Below are 18,618 nucleotides of genomic sequence, written 5' to 3'. Positions count from 1 at the left end.
ATGTTTCTATTTATATGAACTCTCCAGAATAAGTAAATCCACAGAGACAGAAAGCAAATCAGGGGCTTAATGGGGGTTTCCCTTTGCGGGGGAAGGGAATGAAGTATTTTGGAACTATTAGAGGTGGTGGCTGTCCAATACTGTGAGTGTACTAAAGGCCACTAAATTGTACACCTAAAAATAGTAAATTCAGTTGTTATGTGAATTGTACTTCAATTTTTTTTAAAGTGTAAAAAATGTAGCAGGTTCAGAAATATGAATGATCCCGGTCTCTTGGACATGAATTTCTCCCTTCAGACCCATTCAGTCTATCACTATGAACCAGAGTTCCTAAAACACCTCTTCACAGGCCCCTCGTCTCTGGCAGACACTTCAGGTGTCTGCCCACTTTTTTTCACAAGAACTTCTAACCCGGGGAGAAGATCCTACTTTTCCAACCATCTCAGAGACCCCCAGGCAGAGGATGGGCGAATTAACAGCAGAAACCCACAGCACAGGGTCTGCTGGAGAATGCATTCACTCCACACAATTTTACTGAGGATGCCTGCTGTACAAGGTACTGCAACAGCACAGCTGGATAAAACACAACCCTGACTTCCCAGAACTCTTAGTGGAATGAATCTAAAAGAACTTTATGAAAAGAGATAATATGGAAAGAAGGCACAGCTTGGAGGGAGAGGAGCCTGAGGGGCACGTGTGCTGGGGGAGATGGGTGGATCATGGGACGTCCTCTCCTAAAGGTAAGAAGGGACTTAGCCAGACAAAAGCAGGGAAGAAGAGCCTTCAGGAGCCCATGTGGAGGCAGCAAGTGATGTGCAACCAGGCGGCTGTGCAGCAGGAGAAAAGGCTTGGAGGGCTCCCAGGGACACACCTGATTTTACAGGATGGAGACCATGCCCTGAATGCCCACGGTTCCATCAGGTTCCACTCTAGATCCAATAACCAGTATCTTTTCTTTTCTTCCCAACAGGTGGGTCCCTAGCGACCACGGAGAAGAAGCACCAGAGAAAAGCTGCCCACTCAACACACAGATCTTTCCAACAGTTTTCTCCAAAGTGCAGTAGGACCAGGTGGGGAGGTAAGGCAGGACTATAAGTCACGAGTTCTCATCTTCTTCAGCTTTGTTCAAGGTCCCCTCCGTGGTCAGTCAGTGCCCTTCACTGACCACCTCCAGTGCTCATTCTCCAAAGCTGCAGCCCACAGACCAGGGCAGCCTGACCCCTCTGTGATCCCCTCACTCATCAACTAAGGTTCCTGCTTGGGGATAACGTATCTTATGTTAAGTTGTTCCCCCCTAGCTACATTCTACTTTGCTTAAAGACAGAGACTGTGTCATTTTCCCCCTTCCTCTCTTTCTGTGGGGTGTGTGGGACATGGTACACTACATCAACACAAGGCACAGTGTGACACACAAAAATCCTTCAAAGAGATTATACTTTGGACAAATGGAATCAGAAAATATCATATATAACTGGAAATGTTAGCCAAGTAGTAACTTTTCAAAGTTCACGTGAAAGCAGTTTATGAAATCTGGAAGCTCTTACTTTCCCGTTCTCACCTAGGGAGTAAATAGGTCATAATATAAATTAAATCCAAATTCTGTGCTATTTAACCATCCTGTGCTGTGCTTAGTCGCTCAGTCGTGTCTCACTCTTTGTGACCCCATGAACTGTAGCCGGCCAGGCTCCTCTGTCCATAGGGATTCTCCAGGCAAGAATACTGGAGTGGATGGCCATGCCCTCTTCCAGGGATCTTCCCCACCCAGGGATCGAACCCAGGTCTCCCACTTTGCAGGCGGGTTCTTCACTGATTGAGCCACAAGGAAAGCCATCACCATCCTAGATGAGTGTCTATCTAAAGGGCATAGAACACAAACATCTAGTAGGCTCATGAAACATCCACTCTCCTGAGGAGAAAATAAAATATGTTTCCACTGACAGATGTGGTGCCAATGAATACCTGCAGATCCTGCAGAAGACGACTCAACACGGCAGGCAGGCTTCGCTGCATTTTTGGATCTCGTCCTATAATCAGTACTGACGTATGACATCACTGAAAACACCCTTCTAACCCCACAGATGTTAACAAATACTAAAATCAAATTCTGTACATCTTGAGTTGCACAGAAGAGCCATACCCTGTGCTGTTTTTAAAATTAAGTGTATATCATATATAACATTGGGCGTCAGAGGACAACTCAAAACATATCACGGGACAGTTAGAAAGTTAGAGAGTGAGAACCATTTGGTTTGGAAGGGGTGAAAAAAGGCACACATCCATGTAATGCCAATAAGGAAGGACATGTCCACACCCTGACCTGGTTCTGAAAGGAGGGGAAGAAACGAAACCTCATTCCATTAGAAAACAACTCGCCCTCGGGCAGCGGCCTCGATTAGGTTACCTGTTAATACTGTCATTTGCTAACTGGATTCCACAGTCTATTTGCAACACTGTTTTATAATCCACGTAAGCTTTCTGATACTGCTCTACAGTTTCATAGGCCATTGCTCGTCGAAGAAGAGGCTTGATAGAGAATGGATGAAGCTCCAGGGCCCTAAAGGAGACAGAAATATTACATGTCATTTGTTATGAAGATCACTCCCTAACTTACACTAACCTGGCATATCTGTTAGGACTGAACTCTCACATACATGCATATCTGATATTTCACCTTGGGGATCTGGCAACATACCAGAAAGGCAAACCCAGAGCAATCAATCTGTGGTTACTTCCTTTCTTTTAAACCAGTCCCCTTTGGCACTTGCTCTTCCCCAAGTGAGACTGAGCTCCCAGGCAACAGGCACTGCCTACCCCTTCAAGCCCCCCTCCCAGGGTCGCCCCCTCACCCCCATGGGCTAACAGAGCCCGCATGGCACCGGCTCAGAGTAGGCTTTGCCCCAGGTTCTTGTTACTGACAGATCCAAGGGAAAATTTTATTTGCACCTATCTACTTACTAAGGCCCTTAGCACAGGACCACAAAAACCTACAATACCTTTTGAATATCAGACCTCTAAAGCTTAACACAGTTGATTATGATTTAGTTGCTGCTGGTCAAAAATAGACCGGAGGAAATCGAGGAAGTTAGTATACAATGATTTCTGTAAGTCATGAATTTTCTAGCATACTTTTTATTCTGTGAAGTACTTCCAGGATCACTAGAGATGTATTTCAAGGTTATGTTCCTTGGTTTTGTTTGAAATAACTGCTTAAGGCTAGGTCACTAACTTAATGCACTTCACTATACTCTGAAATAAAGAATACAATCAAAAGATGGTATTTGAGTGAAAACTATTGTACTCTTAGTTTTAACAAAATCAGTTGAAACTGTAAAAGAGTATTATGGGTCGATACCAACATTTATTAATATTCCACGCAGAGATCCCATGAAGAGCCTACTTCCTCTCTGATCCACTAACAAGAATCTGCGCCAGACTGTCCACAGTGGGGATAAAGGTTTGCTGGTGATTCTTTACGCACAAGCAGTTTCCATATATCAGACACTTGACCTGCTTCAGGAAAAGCATGATTTCTTCCCCAGTAGATCTGTTTATCCCTGTCTACAGTGATCTGGAAGGAGGAAGTCCTGACAACACCTGCAGGTGTGAGTCACTGCAGATGACATCTAATGTCACAACAGGCCTGGAAGGTAAATATTCATATGTTCAGGACAGATGAGGGAGCAATCTGCCCACATGCCTGATCTTCTGAACTTAAGCCACGGGAGACCAAGGGCATTGCTGGTCTCGATCATTACTATATCCCAGCACCTAGATCACAGAGGGCCACTGGAGGTGCTCAGCAAAGCCCTCCCAAGTGAACCTTCAGGACCCACACTCTTGCCACCACAAGCACAGATGAAAGCACCACAGATTAAGAAAGGCTCAGTCACCTGCCACCCAGAGCCCTTGGTAATTCTTCACATTGTACGGATACTTGACAGCACGTGTGGGTGTGCTCCTGGGCTGTATACCACTCACTCTGTTCCAGAAATGTCATTAAACCTAATTAGCATCATTTCTTTGAAAAAGAATCATTTTTGCTCTGCCTAGGTACTAGGATTGCGGGTGATTTTAACAATCTCTTTTGCATTGTACTGGATTTAAAATTCTTTTTTTTTCCATAATAGGTATGTGTTACTCTTGTAACCAGTAAAAGTTTTTTTAAAAATAAAAGTCTATTAAAAACACTCAAACACTAGAAAACAGGTTTTTGGGTATCAGGATCTATCACCTGTACCCCTGTCTTAAATCTACCTTAGTTTAATGCTTAGGAGATAGTAACTACATGAACACTCATTATAAAAATAGGTCACAGACACGAGACGGCCCCCATTTTACCAAAGACTTGCAATGCCCAAGGAGCTATTTATCCACAAGATGGACCTGAGATAGGCGTGGAATCTAAAACTGAATGAGATGATGCATTTAATTTATAGCACTTCCCAGCTGAGTAAATGCAAATTTTTCTTTTTAACCACAATCCTGAAAATGAATGTGAGCTTATGAATGGGAATTCCACTAAAGGAAAAAAAGAAAAGCACATCTATTCATAAACACACAGAGAACTTTTAAATCAGAGTTTACAAGAGCTTAACTATTCAAGTTAACACAGTTAAGAATCTAAAAGAGCCTTCTAATTTCAAGTCCATCAGAGAGAAGCAAAGATGAGCAGAAACAGAATTATTAGCAGCATTCATTTGAGTCTGTCGAAATACTCTCCATGAAAAGTCCGGGAAAGAGTTTTGATGTATTTAGATAACTCAAAAAGGTTCTCTGACAGATTGGGAGTGGTGAAGATGTTTTTTAACATCTTCTGATAAACAATTACGAGAACTGTTTTATGGTTTTCCAGAAGTCATGTACCAACATGAAAGTTGGACCATAAAGAAGGCTGAGTGTTGAAGAAGTGATGCTTTTGAATTGTGGTGCTGAGAGACTCCTGAGAGTCCTTTGGACCGCAAGGAGACCAAATCAGTCAATCCTAAAGGAAACCAACCCCGAATATTCACTGAAAGGACTGATGCTGAAGCTGCAATACTTTGGCTACCAGATGCGAAGAGGTGACTCATTGGAAAAGACCCTGATGTTGGGGAACACTGAAGGTAGGAGGAGAAGGGGATAGCAGAGGATGTGAATTTGAGCAAACTAAATACTTCTAGTGCTCCTTCAATTATTATTTTAAAAATAAGCCAAATTAACTGATATTTAATTTGCTTAATTCCTGAAAAACAAGTTAATCTTGTCATTTAGGGAAAAAATAGGGCACAACATAGTAATCGTAGGGGAAAATATTCATGTTAACCTCTGTAACCTGAAAGGATGAAGTTCTGTTTGCTTTCCTGTGCATGTACTTGGTGCAGACAGGGGCTGGCATGTCACCACTGTCATCCTCAAAGCTTTAACATTTCTGGAACAATTTCTGTATGTCTAGTAACTATGCTGAATGCTTCTTTTGCAATATCTGCTTAATGTTTGCCTAAGTTCAGTCAAGATGTGCTAGTGTTCTCTCTCTCTTTTTCCCCCCCAAAATGCATAAAAAGTTATTTCACAAGTAAATCTATGAAAGTTATTTCATAGGTTCCCCCTTATTTTAAATTTTGCTCCCAGGGAATTTTTCTTTTTCACTGTTTGAAACCTGCTACCACTTGTAATAAAAGTCTGTGCAAACAACTCTCCAAGGAGCAAAGATAATTAACTGAAAAACTAAAACACAGGCTTTCTCTAAAAGGTATGTAACCTTTTGAGGTGAAGAGAAAAGAGATATATTCCTGCTAATAACTGGTTTTCAATACAGCCATACTTCAACATGTCCCCAAAGGCAAATCATGGTTTCCCTGGCATTAAAATGAGTTTAAGAATCATTGCTTTTGAGTAAAATCACCCCAATCACCCAGTCACCTTATGCTGAGACTCATATGTCAGGTATCAAAGAAAACATCTAAGTAGGTCGGTTTCTAGAAAGGTCGGTACTGACCAGCAGAGCCAGATTCCTTGGCTGAAAACACAGCCTTTCACTAAGGACCCCTCACCTAAACCTTCCCCTCTGCCTCCTCCCTCCCCGGCAGGCAATCCTCCTGTCCTCCTTCAAGACAAAACTCCACTCCAGAGTCAACAGTGTCCTCTGTGACTTCCTCCTGGGTCTCCACTGAAACACAACACATTTTAGCAAGAAAATGTCTTACACCATATCTCACTTACACCATCTCACTTAAGTCCACTGTTTTTTAACCGGAGTACTGAACTCACTGAAGGAAGACCTGAGACGCATCTGAAGGGTAATGTATTAGGCAATAGACACTTGAACTGAAAGGCTCTTAGCTGCAAATCGCAAGGTGCCTGATACTATGCAAATCTACTTGGTCTTGTTGTTAGTTATGGGCAGTGGCAAACGTTTAACAGCTGGCTCTCCTGAGAAAAAGACCCAGATTTGTGGCATTTGCCAATTTTCATAGTATTAGTAGTACTCCAATCATGTCAGATTTCAACTACCAACTTGACTTCAACCAACTCCCCAAATCCTGAACACGTTGTGAGCTAGCACAACTGTTGATGATGTTGAGACAGACCAAAGTGAATATAAATATTATTTATTTTAAATTTGAATATGTAAAATTGGCAAAAAATACAAGCAGCTCGCAGCTTTCTTTTTAAACTGCAGGCATAGATACCAGCAAGTTTTTACCCACATATGTAAACTGATACTGTCGATGAAAAAAAAATTGTTCACCTTATAATCAAGGTGTCCATGTATGCCCCTGTGCAAACTAGGGCTTCTAAGAGTGAAAGGGAGTAATTCTAATAATTATACCACACAACGGTGGTAAATCGAGACTGTGAAGGTTACACCAGTACCTGCAGCTTCTTATTTTTTAGATGCACTAACAGTAACACATTAATGGCAGAAAGCGAAGAGGAACTAAAGAGCTTTTTGATGAAGATGGAAGAAGAGAGTGAAAAAGCTGGCTTAAAACTCAACATTCAAAAAAAGTAAGATCATGGCATCTGGCTCCATCACTTCATGGCAAACAGATGGAGAAAAAATGGGAACAGTGACAGATCTCATTTTCTTGGGCTCCAAAATCACTGCGGATAGTGACTGTTGCCATGAAATTAAAAGATGCTTGCTCCTTGGAAGAAACACTATGACAAACCTAGACAATGTATTAAAAAGCAGGGACATCACTTTTCCCACAAAGGTCCATATGTCAAAGCTGTGGTTTTTCCAGTAGTCATGTATGGATGTGACAGCTGGACCATAAAGAAGGCTGAGTGCTGAAGAATTGATGCTTTCAAACTGTGGTGGTAGAGAAGACTCTTGAGAGGCCCTTGGACAGTACAGACATCAAACCAGTCAATCCTAAAGGAAATCAACCCTGGATATTCACTGGAAGGACTGGTGCTGAAGCTCTAATACTTTAGCCACCTGATGCAAAGAGCCAACTCCTGGAAAAGATCCTGATGCTGGGAAAGACTGAGGGCAAGAAGAGAAGGGGGCAGCAACAGAAGATGAAATGATTGGATGACATCATCGACTCAATGGACATGAGTTTGAGCAGACTCTGGGAGATAGTGAAGGACAGGAAAGCCTGGTGTGCTGCAGTTCATGGGGTCTCAAAGAGTCGGATATGACTTAGTGACCGAACAACAATAAACAGTAACTTCTTCCCAAAGGGCTCCTCAAGCAGGCTTAATATTTAATGGTTAAAAAAAATGTAAAAAGCTACTTTTTATTTATGTAAATATATTCATCCGTCTCAGTATGTAACTTGTTGAGTACCATGGATGACTACTGTGCTTGAGGGATGCACACGCAATTCCTGACCTCAGAGAGTTGAAATTCCTCTGCAGAGGGTGACGTAAGGGCCTACAGGTGTGAGAGTGGCAGTAAGTGTTCCAGCCATGCAGAAGACCATGAAGTCTGAGGTGCAAGGAAAGTGGAGAGGAGGGGCAAGCTGAGGAAAGATTCCTGAAGCAAAGTTTGCAGAGGGCATTACACATACAGACCAAAGGAGAGCAGAAAGCTTGTTGGGGGGAGGGGAAGGGGCGCAGGGTGCAGTGTGGTGACAAAGTGTTAGTCACTCAGTAGTGTCCGACTCTTTGCGAACCCATGGACTGGAGCCCGCCAGGATCCTCTGTCCCTGGAATTCTTCAGGCAAGAATACTGGAGTGGGTGGCTTTCCCTTCTCCGGGGGATCTTCCCGACTCAGGGATCCAACCCCGGCCTCCTGCATTGCCGGCAGATTCTTCACCACCTGAGCCACCAGGGAAGCAGAGATAATAATGATCTGCAACAGCATACTGGGCAACTGAACACAGGCTGAAACAGTCTGCACAAAATAATGCTTCAGGAAAAGTCATCCTGATGCCACGGTGGATTGGAGGAGGCAGAGACACCGGTCAGAAGGCTTCTCCAAAACTCTGGGATCCATGTGGAAAGACTATGATTAAGGTGGTAGCTAAGAAATGAAAGAAGTTTGCACAAACATCTTCTATAATTGTCTTCATATATGTAAAAGGATGTATGAGCTTTATGTGTTAACCAATTAACGCACCTTCAATGTCATAAAAAATCAGATTTACGCAGAAACGTTAGAAGGGTATTAAATACTGCATTCATCCCACTGAAATGATAATCTGTTGACAAAGCTGAAAAACGGGCAGTTTACCTGTTACAATCCTGAATACAGCCACTGCAGTTTCCGTCTTTGAGGTAACATGCTGCTCTATTTGAATATAAGATACTTAGATCGGCTGCACTTCCACTTCCTAAAAATCACATTTAATTAAATGGTTACAATCCATTGGCTAATCACAGTTCAGCAGAAGATTGAGGTCTCCGGCGGCACTGCGGTCCTACACCCGCGGCTAACGCGGCTGCGAGCAGCTGCCGGTGTACGCGCTGGCCGGAGGCCAAGCCCGTGACCGGCAGCTGCCCACGCGCCCCGCCCCGGGCACACGCGGCGCGCCCCGAGGTTCGGCCGCATCCGCCCTGCCCTCGGTTCGCGGGAAGGGAACGGACGCAGCGGGCGCCTGTCATTCGCAAGGGGCCGGGGAGACCGCCGGGCGCAGCCCACTCACCTGCGGACTCCAGCTGCGCAATCGCCGCCGAATACTTGAGCGCCGCCTCGGAGAACTGCCCATTTTGAAAGAGCTCGTTGCCCTGGCTCTTCAGGGCGGCGGGACCCATCGGGGCGGCGGACCCCGGCGGGGGCGCGGCGGGTCCCGGGGACGGGCCGGCCGCGGGCTCCCCGGCGCCCCGCCCGCCGCCCGCCGGGGCCGGGGCCCGCGGTCGGTCGCGCTTGTCCGCGCCGGCCCCTGGCGTCCGGCCCCGCCGCGGCGCGCCCCTCTCCGGCCGCTTGCCGCCCTCGCTCCTGCGCGTCAGCTTCTTCTGGATGTTGCCCATGGCGCGCGGCTCGGCGGCGCTCCCGGCTCCCGCCGACTCCGCGGCCTCTGTGGGGAGTGGATGCGGGAAGTGACTGTTTGCATCATCCGGAGCAGCTACCGCCGAGGCCGCGGCAGTGCCGGCGCGGGGGCGGGGTCCCGGGCGAAGCCGGGAGGAGCCGGCCCGCCCCTCGCCGGGAGCCGGGCAGTTCCGGCGCCCCTGGGAGAGGCAGCGCTCCTTTGGACCCCGGGGGCTTCCCGGGCTGAGGACTCAAGTCAAGCCCGGATTTAACTCTTCGAACGCCGAAGAGCTTGGGATGTGAAAACCGGCATTTCAAACATCATTCCCTTCATCACAGCGTACGTGTCGAGGTAGACCTTACAAAATTTGTACTTTTTTTCCGCCTAACAATTTACAAATGAATGAATGAAGTTACTAAGACTTGAATACAACTGCACTCCCAAGTTAGGGTACCCTTTCCTTCTGTTAAAGAACTGGGAGAAGATAATTTTTTCAAATTATCTATTTCAAATAATCAAAAAATTATCAATTTTTTTCAAATTATCAAGTCCAAGTGATTTTTAAGGCATTTAAAAATGATTTTAGCAAAGAACTCACATAAAACAGACACCTAGTTTTTAAAAGGAACCTTAAAAAGTCAGTAAAATTTCCATTACAATACCTTACTCCAAGTTAAAAATTCCTCTGATCTTGATTGAAAGATTTCAAGTATTTATCAGAGCTTTAATAATTGATTATTGAACTGATTTTTAACTGTGAAAATAACAAATATTTCATTGATGGGTGTCTAAATATTTAAAACAAAGCAATTCATCATTTCAAAGCACTAACTGCAGAGACTTCCCAACTTTCTCTTGTAATAAATTCTCATGTAATTTTTAATGAATGTATTTCCCATTCTGTTTCATGAATGTTAAAGCCAGAATCTGAAACACAGATGAAATAGAAAGCCACAAGTACATAAATGAAAATCAGTGGATAGGTGATGGTCACCTTAAGGCAAGCAATGAGTTTATCAGTTCAGTTCAGTCGCTCAGTCGCGTCCGACTCTTTGCCACCCCATGAATCGCAGCACACCAGGCCTCCCTGTCCATCACCAACTCCCGGAGTCTACTCAAACTCATGTCCATCGAGTTGGTGATGCCATCCAGCCATCTCATAGCATATTGGGCACCTACCGACCTGGGGAGTTCCTCTTTCAGTATCCTATCATTTTGCCTTGTGAGAGGGCATCAGAGGGCAGACACACTGAAACCATAATCACAGAAAGCTAGCCTATCTGATCACATGGACCACAGCCTGTCTAATTCAATGAAACTAAGCCATGCCGTGTGGGGCCACTCAAGACAGACGGGTCATGGTGGAGAGGGCTGACAGAATGTGGTCCATTGGAGAAGGGAATGGCAAACCACTTCAGTATTCTTGCCTTGAGAACCCCATGAACAGTATGAAAAGGCAAAATGAGTGTATAAAAAGCACACTAATTAATAGAGTTTTCTATACAGCAGAATGACATTCAATTTTGGATCACTGACCAAAAGAGGCTTAATTATTAAAACAAAAGATGATCTTGTAATAGTGATAAACCCCTAGATTGAACCCAGTAGAATTATTACAGCAAAGCTCTAGTACTCTTCATCTGGTATTTGCTGCTCAGGTTCCACCCAGAATAAAAATGGACGGAAGCATAAATCAGTGTCAGCAGAAATGATGAGCAGCTAGTGTTGTTTTCGGTTCCCTTGTGTGTCATCATGTCTGACCAATACTGTTACTAAATTGCTGCTATTTATTTAAAACTTACTATGAGTCAGGACCTTTACTTACATAATCATTCTTCATTATCATTAGTCTTCATACCAAGTATCATCCCCACATTACAAATGAAGAAAGAGAGACACAAGGAAAAGACTAAGGAATTCGATCAAGCATGAAGATCTAGAAACAACGTAACTGGGACTCAGGATCCAGAGGAAATGAAATGAACGCTGTACCTCTTTCCTTAAGATTGAAATGCCCCTGAAATTTTCCTGCACAGGTAAGCAGAGGCCCAAACACGAAAGACCTGTGAGTCCTGGGGGCTATTTAGCTCCCTGGAACACATTCCAGAGGAGTCGTTCAGAAGATGGCTCCAAACATAGATCAGAGGAGGCCTTATCTGGAAGACACTGACTTGGGAATTTCGAGCATAAAAACAATCATTGAAGTTTGGTGGATGTGGAGGGAGTCACTGAGATCTTCCAAAGGATTCCTGAGAAATAAAACACTTAAAAAGATGATCAGAATTGCCAGTGGAAGTGGAGTATCACCTAGAAATGAGAGGAAAAAAAACGGGAAGGTGTACTGCTTCAGAAACCAAGAGGAAAGAGCATTTCAGGGACAAGGGAGTCAATGATTAACAACTGTCAAAGGAAGGAATGACCAACAGTTCTCACCGCATAAAGACTGAAGGAAACCATCAGATCTAAAAACCACAAAGACTTCAGTAGCCTTGGGTGTTGTGGTGGTTTAGGGTAGCTGGTAGATACAAAAATTCTCAATGAAATACTAGCAAACTGAATCCAATAGCATATTAAAAGCATTATACATCTTGACCAATGGGATTTATCTCAGGAATGGAAGAGTATTTCAACAGTAGAAAAATCAATCTATTCAATACCTGCCATTAATAGAACATGGGGGAAAAACCATATAACCATAGCTGACACTGAAAAGGAACTTGACAAAATCCAATACTCTTTCATGATTAAAAAAAAAAAAAAAAAAAACTCAAAAAATGAAGAAGTAAAACTTCCAACATGATTAAGTATATTAAGTACATTTATGAAAAACTCACAGCTAAGATCATACTCAATAGTGAAACCCTAAAAGCTTTCCCCTGAAGATAGTTTTCACTGTAGCTACTCAACATTATACTGGAAGTTGTAACCTGGTCAGTTGAGACAAGAAAAAAGAAAGAAAAGACGTCCATACTGGAAAGGAAAAAGTAAAACTATCTCTATTCAAAGATAACATGATTATCTTCAGATAGATTCTTTAGGATTATATTTACATAATACACGCACACACACAAACCACCAGAGTTAATAAGAAAATTCAGCAATTTCAGGGTACAAGTTGTTGTTCAGTCACTCAGTAGTGTTTGACTCTTTTTCACCCCATGGACTACAACACACCAGGCTTCCCTGTCCTCTATCCCCTGGAGTTTTCTGAATGTTGAGTTTTCTGATAGTTTTCTGAAATGAACCAGAATCGTTTTTTGAATGCTGAGTTTCAAGCCAGCTTTTTCACTCTCCTCTTTCACCTTCATCAAGAGGCTCTTTAGTTCCTCTTCACTTTCTGCCATAAGGGTGGTGTCATCTGCATATCTGAAGTTACTATTATTTCTCCAGGCAGTCTTGATTCCACCTTGAGCTTCATCCAGCCCAGCATTTTGCATGATGTACTCGGCATATAAATTAAATAAGTAGGGTGACAATATACAGCCTTATAGTACTCCTTTCCCAATTCTGAAACAAATCCATTGTTCCATGTCCAGTTCGAACTATTGCTTCTTGACCTGTATACAGGTTTCTCAGGAGACAGGTATTCCCATCTGTTTTAGAATTTTCCACATTTTGTTGTGATCCACATAGTCAAAGGCTTTAGCATAGTCAATGAAGCAGAAGTAGATATTTTGGAATTCCCTTACTTTTTCAATGATCCAACGGATCTTGGCAATTGATCTCTGGTTCCTCTGCCTTTTCTAAATCCAGCTTGAACATCTGGAAATTCTTGGTTCGCATACTACTAATGCCAAGCTTGAAGGATTTTGAGCATAATCTTGCTAGTATGTGAAATGAGTGCAACTGTACAGTAATTTCAACATTCTTTGGCATAGCCTTTCTTTGGGATTGGAATGAAAACTGACCTTTTCCAATCCTGTTGCCGCTGCTGAGTTTTCCAAACTTGCTGGCACTTGAGTGCCGCACATTCACAGCATCATCTTTTAGGATTTGGAAAAGCTCAACTGGAATTCTGTCACCTCCACTAGCTTTATTCATAACAATGCTTCCTAAGGCCCACTTGACTTCACACTCCAGGACGTCTGGCTCTGGGTGTGTGATCACACCATCGTGGTTGTCCAGGTCATTAGAATCTTTTCTTGTACAGTTCTTCTGTGTATTCGTGCCACCTCTTCTTAATATTCTCTGCTTCTGTTAGGTCCATACTGTTTCTGTCCTTTTTGGTGCCCATCTTTACAAGAAATGTTCCCTTGGTATCTCTAATTTTCTTGAAGAGGTCTCTAGTCTTTCCCATTCTACTGTTTTCCTCTATTTCTTTGCCTTGTTCACTTAAGAAGGCTTTCTTATCTCTCCTTGGATCAACATATAAAAATCTGTTATTTTTATAAACTAGCAATGAAAACTTCTGAAAAGAAATTACAAAAACAATTCCATTTACAATAGTATTCAAAGAAGTAAAATATTAAGGCAATTTTAACCAAGGCAATGGGACTTGTGGGATAAATATTGCTGAAAGACATTAAATGGAAAACTATCTCTTCATCATGGATAGGAATACTTTCTTTTGTTAAAATATCCATACTATACAAAGCAGTCTACAGATTCAACATAATCCCTATCAAAAATCCATAACTTTTTTGGCAGAAATGGAAAAGCTGATCCTTCACTTTGTATGGAATTTCAAGAGGCCTAGAATAGCCAAAACAATCTTGAAAAAGAACAGAATCAAACGACTTACACTTCAGATTTAAAAACTTATGGAAAGCTACAGTAATCAAAACAGTATGATACTGATATAACGATAGACATGTAGATCAATGAAATAGAGAGCTCAGAAATAAGCTCACATATCTATGGCCAAGTGATTTTTTTTAGGGTAACATATGTTTTGCTGCTGCTAAGTCGCTTCAGTCGTGTCTGACTCTGTGCAACCCCATAGACAGTGGCCCACCAGGCTCCCGTGTCCCTGGGATTCTCCAGGCAAGAACACTGGAGTGGGTTGCCATTTCCTTCTCCAATGCATCAAAGGGAAAAGTGAAAGTGAAGTCGCTCAGTCGTGTCCAACTCTTCGAGACCCCATGGTCTGCAGCCTACCAGGCTCCTCCGTCCATGGGATTTTCCAGGCAAGAGTACTGGAGTGGGGTGCCATTGCCTTCTCCAACATATGTTTTAATTTTTATCAAATGGAAATCAATGTGATAGTACAATGAAACCTCTGAAAACCACGGCTTTGACCACATCAGTCAGTCCATCAATCAGGTGGGATTTTTTTGGGTTTTTTTTTGTGGCATATTTGATTTACAGTATTATATAAGTTTTAGGTATACAAAATAGTGATTTGCAGTTTTTAAAGGTTAGACTCTATTTATAGTTATTATAAAACATTGACTATATTCCCTGTGCTGTATAATAAATCCTTGTAGCTTATTTGTTTTATACAGAATAGTTGTACCACTTAATTTGCCCCCCCCAGTATGCCCCTCCCCCTCCCTTTCCCCTCTGGTAACCACTAGTTTGTTCTTTGTGAGTCTGTTTCTTTTTTGTTGTATCCACTAGCTTATTTTATTTTTTAGATTCCACATATAAGTTTTATCATACAGTATTTGTCTTTCTCTGACTTATTTCACTAAGCGTAATCCCCTTCATCCACATGATGCTGCAAATGACAAAATTTCACTCTTTTTTAGGATGGAGTAGTATTCCAGTGTGTGTGTGAACATCATATTTTCTTTAGCCATTCATCTGCCGATGGACACAGGCTGCTTGCATATCTTGGCTATTGTAAATAACGCTGCTATGAACATTGGGGTGCATGCATCTTTTCGAATTAGCGCTTTTGTTTTATTTGAATATATACCCTGGAGTAGAGCTGCTGGATCATATGGTAGTTCTACTTTAGTTTATTGAGAAACTGCCATGCTGTTTTCCAGGCTGCCTGCACCAATCTGTGTTCCCACCAACAGTGCACAAGGGTTACAATTTCTCCACATCCTTGCCAACATTTGTTATTTGTGGTCTTTTTGATGCTAGCCACTCTGACAGATGTGAGGTGATATCTCACTGTGGTTTTGATTTGTATTTCTCTGATGATTAATGATGTTGAGCATCTTTTCCTGTGCCTGTTGGCTATTTATATATCTTCTTTGGAAAGATGTCTATTCAGATGTTCTGCCCATTTTCTAATTGAGTGGTTTGTTTTGACAGAGCAAGTTAGCACTGTTTATATATGTGGGATATTAATCTCTATTGATCATAGCATTTGCAAATATATTCTCTCATTCAGTAGATTGTCTTTTTGTTTTGTTGGTGATTTCCTTTGCTGTACTTTTTAGTTCGATTAGGTCCCATTTGTTTGTTTTTGCTTTTGTTTCCTTTGACTTAGGAGACAGATCCCCACCCCCCCCAAAGAAAATACAACTTATGTCAAAGAATGTTTTTCCTAAGTTTTCTTCAGGAGTTTTATGGTTTCTGGTCCTAGATTTAGGTCTTTAATCCATTTTGAGTTTACTTTTGTATACGGTGGTAGAAAATGTTCTAATTTCATTCTTTTACTTGGAACTGTTTAGTCTTCCCAGTACCACTTATTGGAGAGACTGTTTTTTCTCCATTATATATTCTTGCTTTCTTTATTGTAGTTTAATTGACCATAAGTGTGTGGGTATGGCCAACTAACTTCTGACAAAGATGCCAAGTCCATTCAATAAGGAAAGAATAGTTTTGTTTTGTTTTGTTTTTTTAACAAATGATGTTATGATAACTAGATTTCTACATGTCAAACAATAACAAAAACCCCCCAAAACCAAAGCTAAGTTGGACTCCTTCTTATATGAATTAATCAAAATAAATAAATGACCTAAAAATAAGAGCTAAAACCCTAGAACTCTTAGAAGAAAACATAGGAGTAAATCTACATGACCTTGGATTTAACAGTCGATTTTTGTATACGACACCAAACTTTTGTGCCTCAACTGATATTATCAAGAAAGTTTTAAAACCTGTGGAATGGAAGAAATATGCTAATCAAGTATCTGATAAGGGTCTAGTATTCAGAATATATAAATAACACTTAAAGTGAAACAATAAAAAGACAACCTTCAAAATGGGCAAATGACTTGAATAAACATTTCTCCAAAGAAGACACACAAATGGCTAATAAACACATGGAAAATGATCAACATAATAAGTCATTGTTGTTGTTCAGTCGCTAAGTCATGTCCGACTCTTTTTGGCTCCTTGGACCACAGCATGCCAGGCTTCCCTGTCTTTCACTATCTCCTAGAGTTTGCTCAAACTCATGTCCACTGAGTCGGTGATGCCATCCGACCATCTCATCCTCCGTCGTCCCCTTCTCCTCCTGCCCTCAATCTTTTCCAGCATCAAGGTCTTTTCCAATAAGTTGGCTCTTCCCATCAGGTGGCCAAAGTATTGGAGCTTCAGCTTCAGCATCAGTCTTTCCAATGAATATTCAGGGTTGATTTTCTTTCAAATTGACTGGTTTGATCTCCACGCTGTCCAAGAGCATGTCCTTGTCAAAAGTTTTCTCCAGCACCACAGTTGGAAAGCATCAATTCTTTGGCGATTAGCCTTCTTTATGGTCCAACTCTCACATCTGTACATGACTACTGGAAAAACTATGGCTTTAAGTATACAGACCATGGACGGCAAAGTGATATCTCTGCTTTTTAATACCCTGTCTAGGTTTGTCATAGCTTTTCTTCCAAGGAGCAGGTGTCTTTTAATTTCATGGCTGCAGTCACTGTCCACAGTGATTCTGGAGCCCCCCCAAAATAGTACCTGTCACTGTTTCCACTTTTCCCCCATCTATTTGCCATGAAGTGATGGGATAATGTCATGATCTTAGCTTTTTTGAGGGAAATCCAAATCAAAACCATAAGGAATTAACACTTTACACCCCTTGGGATGGTTATACTGAAAGTGGTGAACTATAACAGGTGTTTGAAAGAATGTGGAGGAATTGGAATCTTTATATATTGCTAGTGAGAATATAAAATGGTGTAGCTGCTTTGGAAAACAGTCTTGCAGTTCCTTTAGAAGGTAAACATACAGTTTCCATATAAATCAGTATTCTACTCTTAAGTTTGCTGCTGCTGCTGCTGCTGCTGCTGCTAAGTCACTTCAGTTGTGTCCGACTCTGTGCGACCCCATAGATGGCAGCCCACCAGGCTCCCCCATCCCTGGGATTCTCCAGGCAAGAACACTGGACTGGGTTGCCATTTCCTTCTCCAATGCATGAAAGTGAAAAGTGAAAGTGAAGTCGCTCAGTCGTGTCCGACTCTTCGAGACCCCATGGACTGTAGCCCACCAGGCTCCTCCATCCATGGGATTCTCCAGACAAGTCTACTGGAGTGGGGTGCCATTGCCTTCTCTGACTCTTAAATTTATACCTCCCCAAATTATAAACATATGTACATGCACAGACACAAACCAAAAATTCCTGTACATGAATGTTTATAGAAGCATTATTTATAATAGCCACAAAGTAGAAAAACCCAAATGTCCATCAACTGATTAATGAAAAAAGAAAATGTGATATTATCCATGCAATGGAATATTTGTCCATAAAAAGGAGTGAAGTACTAAAACATTGGTCTTAGTAATATTTTTTTGGATATGTCTACTCAGACAAGGGAAATAAAAGTAAAAACAAACAAATGGGACTACATCAAGCTAAAGAACTTTTGCACAGCAAACTATGAAGAACTGAAAAGGCCACCTATTGAATGGAAGAAGATATTTGTAAACAATATATCTGATAAGGAGTTAGTATCCAAAATATATAAACAACTCATATAACTCAATAGCAAAAAAACAAACAGCTTGGTTTAAAAATGGACATAGGATATGAATAAACATTTTTCCTAAAAAAACATACAGATGGCCAATAGGTACATGAAAAGATGCTCAACACTACTGATCATCAGAGATTAAAACAACAATGATCTATCAGCTCACACCTGTCAGAATGGCTATTATCAAAACGACAACAATTAAGTGTTAGCAAAGATGTGGAGAAAGTGTAATCCTTGTGCACTCTTGGTAGAAATGTGAATTGGTATAGCAACTATGGAGAACAGTACGGAAGTTCCTCAAAAAATTAAAAATAGAACTATCATACTAACAATTCCACTGCTGGGTATTTGTCTGAAGAAAACAAAAGCACTAATCAGAAAAGATAAATACACCTCTCAGCGT

The 18,618-nt window shown here is 41.8% G+C and overlaps 1 protein-coding gene across 5 annotated transcripts in view; it reads right to left on the bottom strand.

The window, feature by feature from the left end:
• Positions 1-18,618, bottom strand: part of SPAG1 (sperm associated antigen 1) — an 85,475-nt gene that overhangs the window by 17,496 nt on the left and 49,361 nt on the right. For 4 of the 5 annotated variants that reach the window (XM_086336125.1, XM_086336127.1, XM_086336126.1 and 1 more), the window contains 3 exons: positions 9,079-9,450; positions 8,667-8,766; positions 2,402-2,554 (listed from right to left, as the gene is read on the bottom strand). In XM_086336125.1, coding sequence (XP_086192251.1) covers positions 2,402-2,554; positions 8,667-8,766; positions 9,079-9,450 — 625 coding nt within the window. The remainder of the gene's footprint in view (positions 1-2,401; positions 2,555-8,666; positions 8,767-9,078; positions 9,451-18,618) is intronic. The other variant, XR_015140535.1, reaches the window with a different exon arrangement.

This window comes from Bos grunniens, chromosome 14 (genome assembly GCF_055505025.1).
Source record: "Bos grunniens cultivar Pamir isolate PY7600 chromosome 14, Bosgru_T2T1.0, whole genome shotgun sequence".
In the NCBI taxonomy this organism is placed as follows: domain Eukaryota; kingdom Metazoa; phylum Chordata; class Mammalia; order Artiodactyla; family Bovidae; genus Bos; species Bos grunniens.
This window is presented reverse-complemented; position numbering and strand designations above follow the sequence as displayed.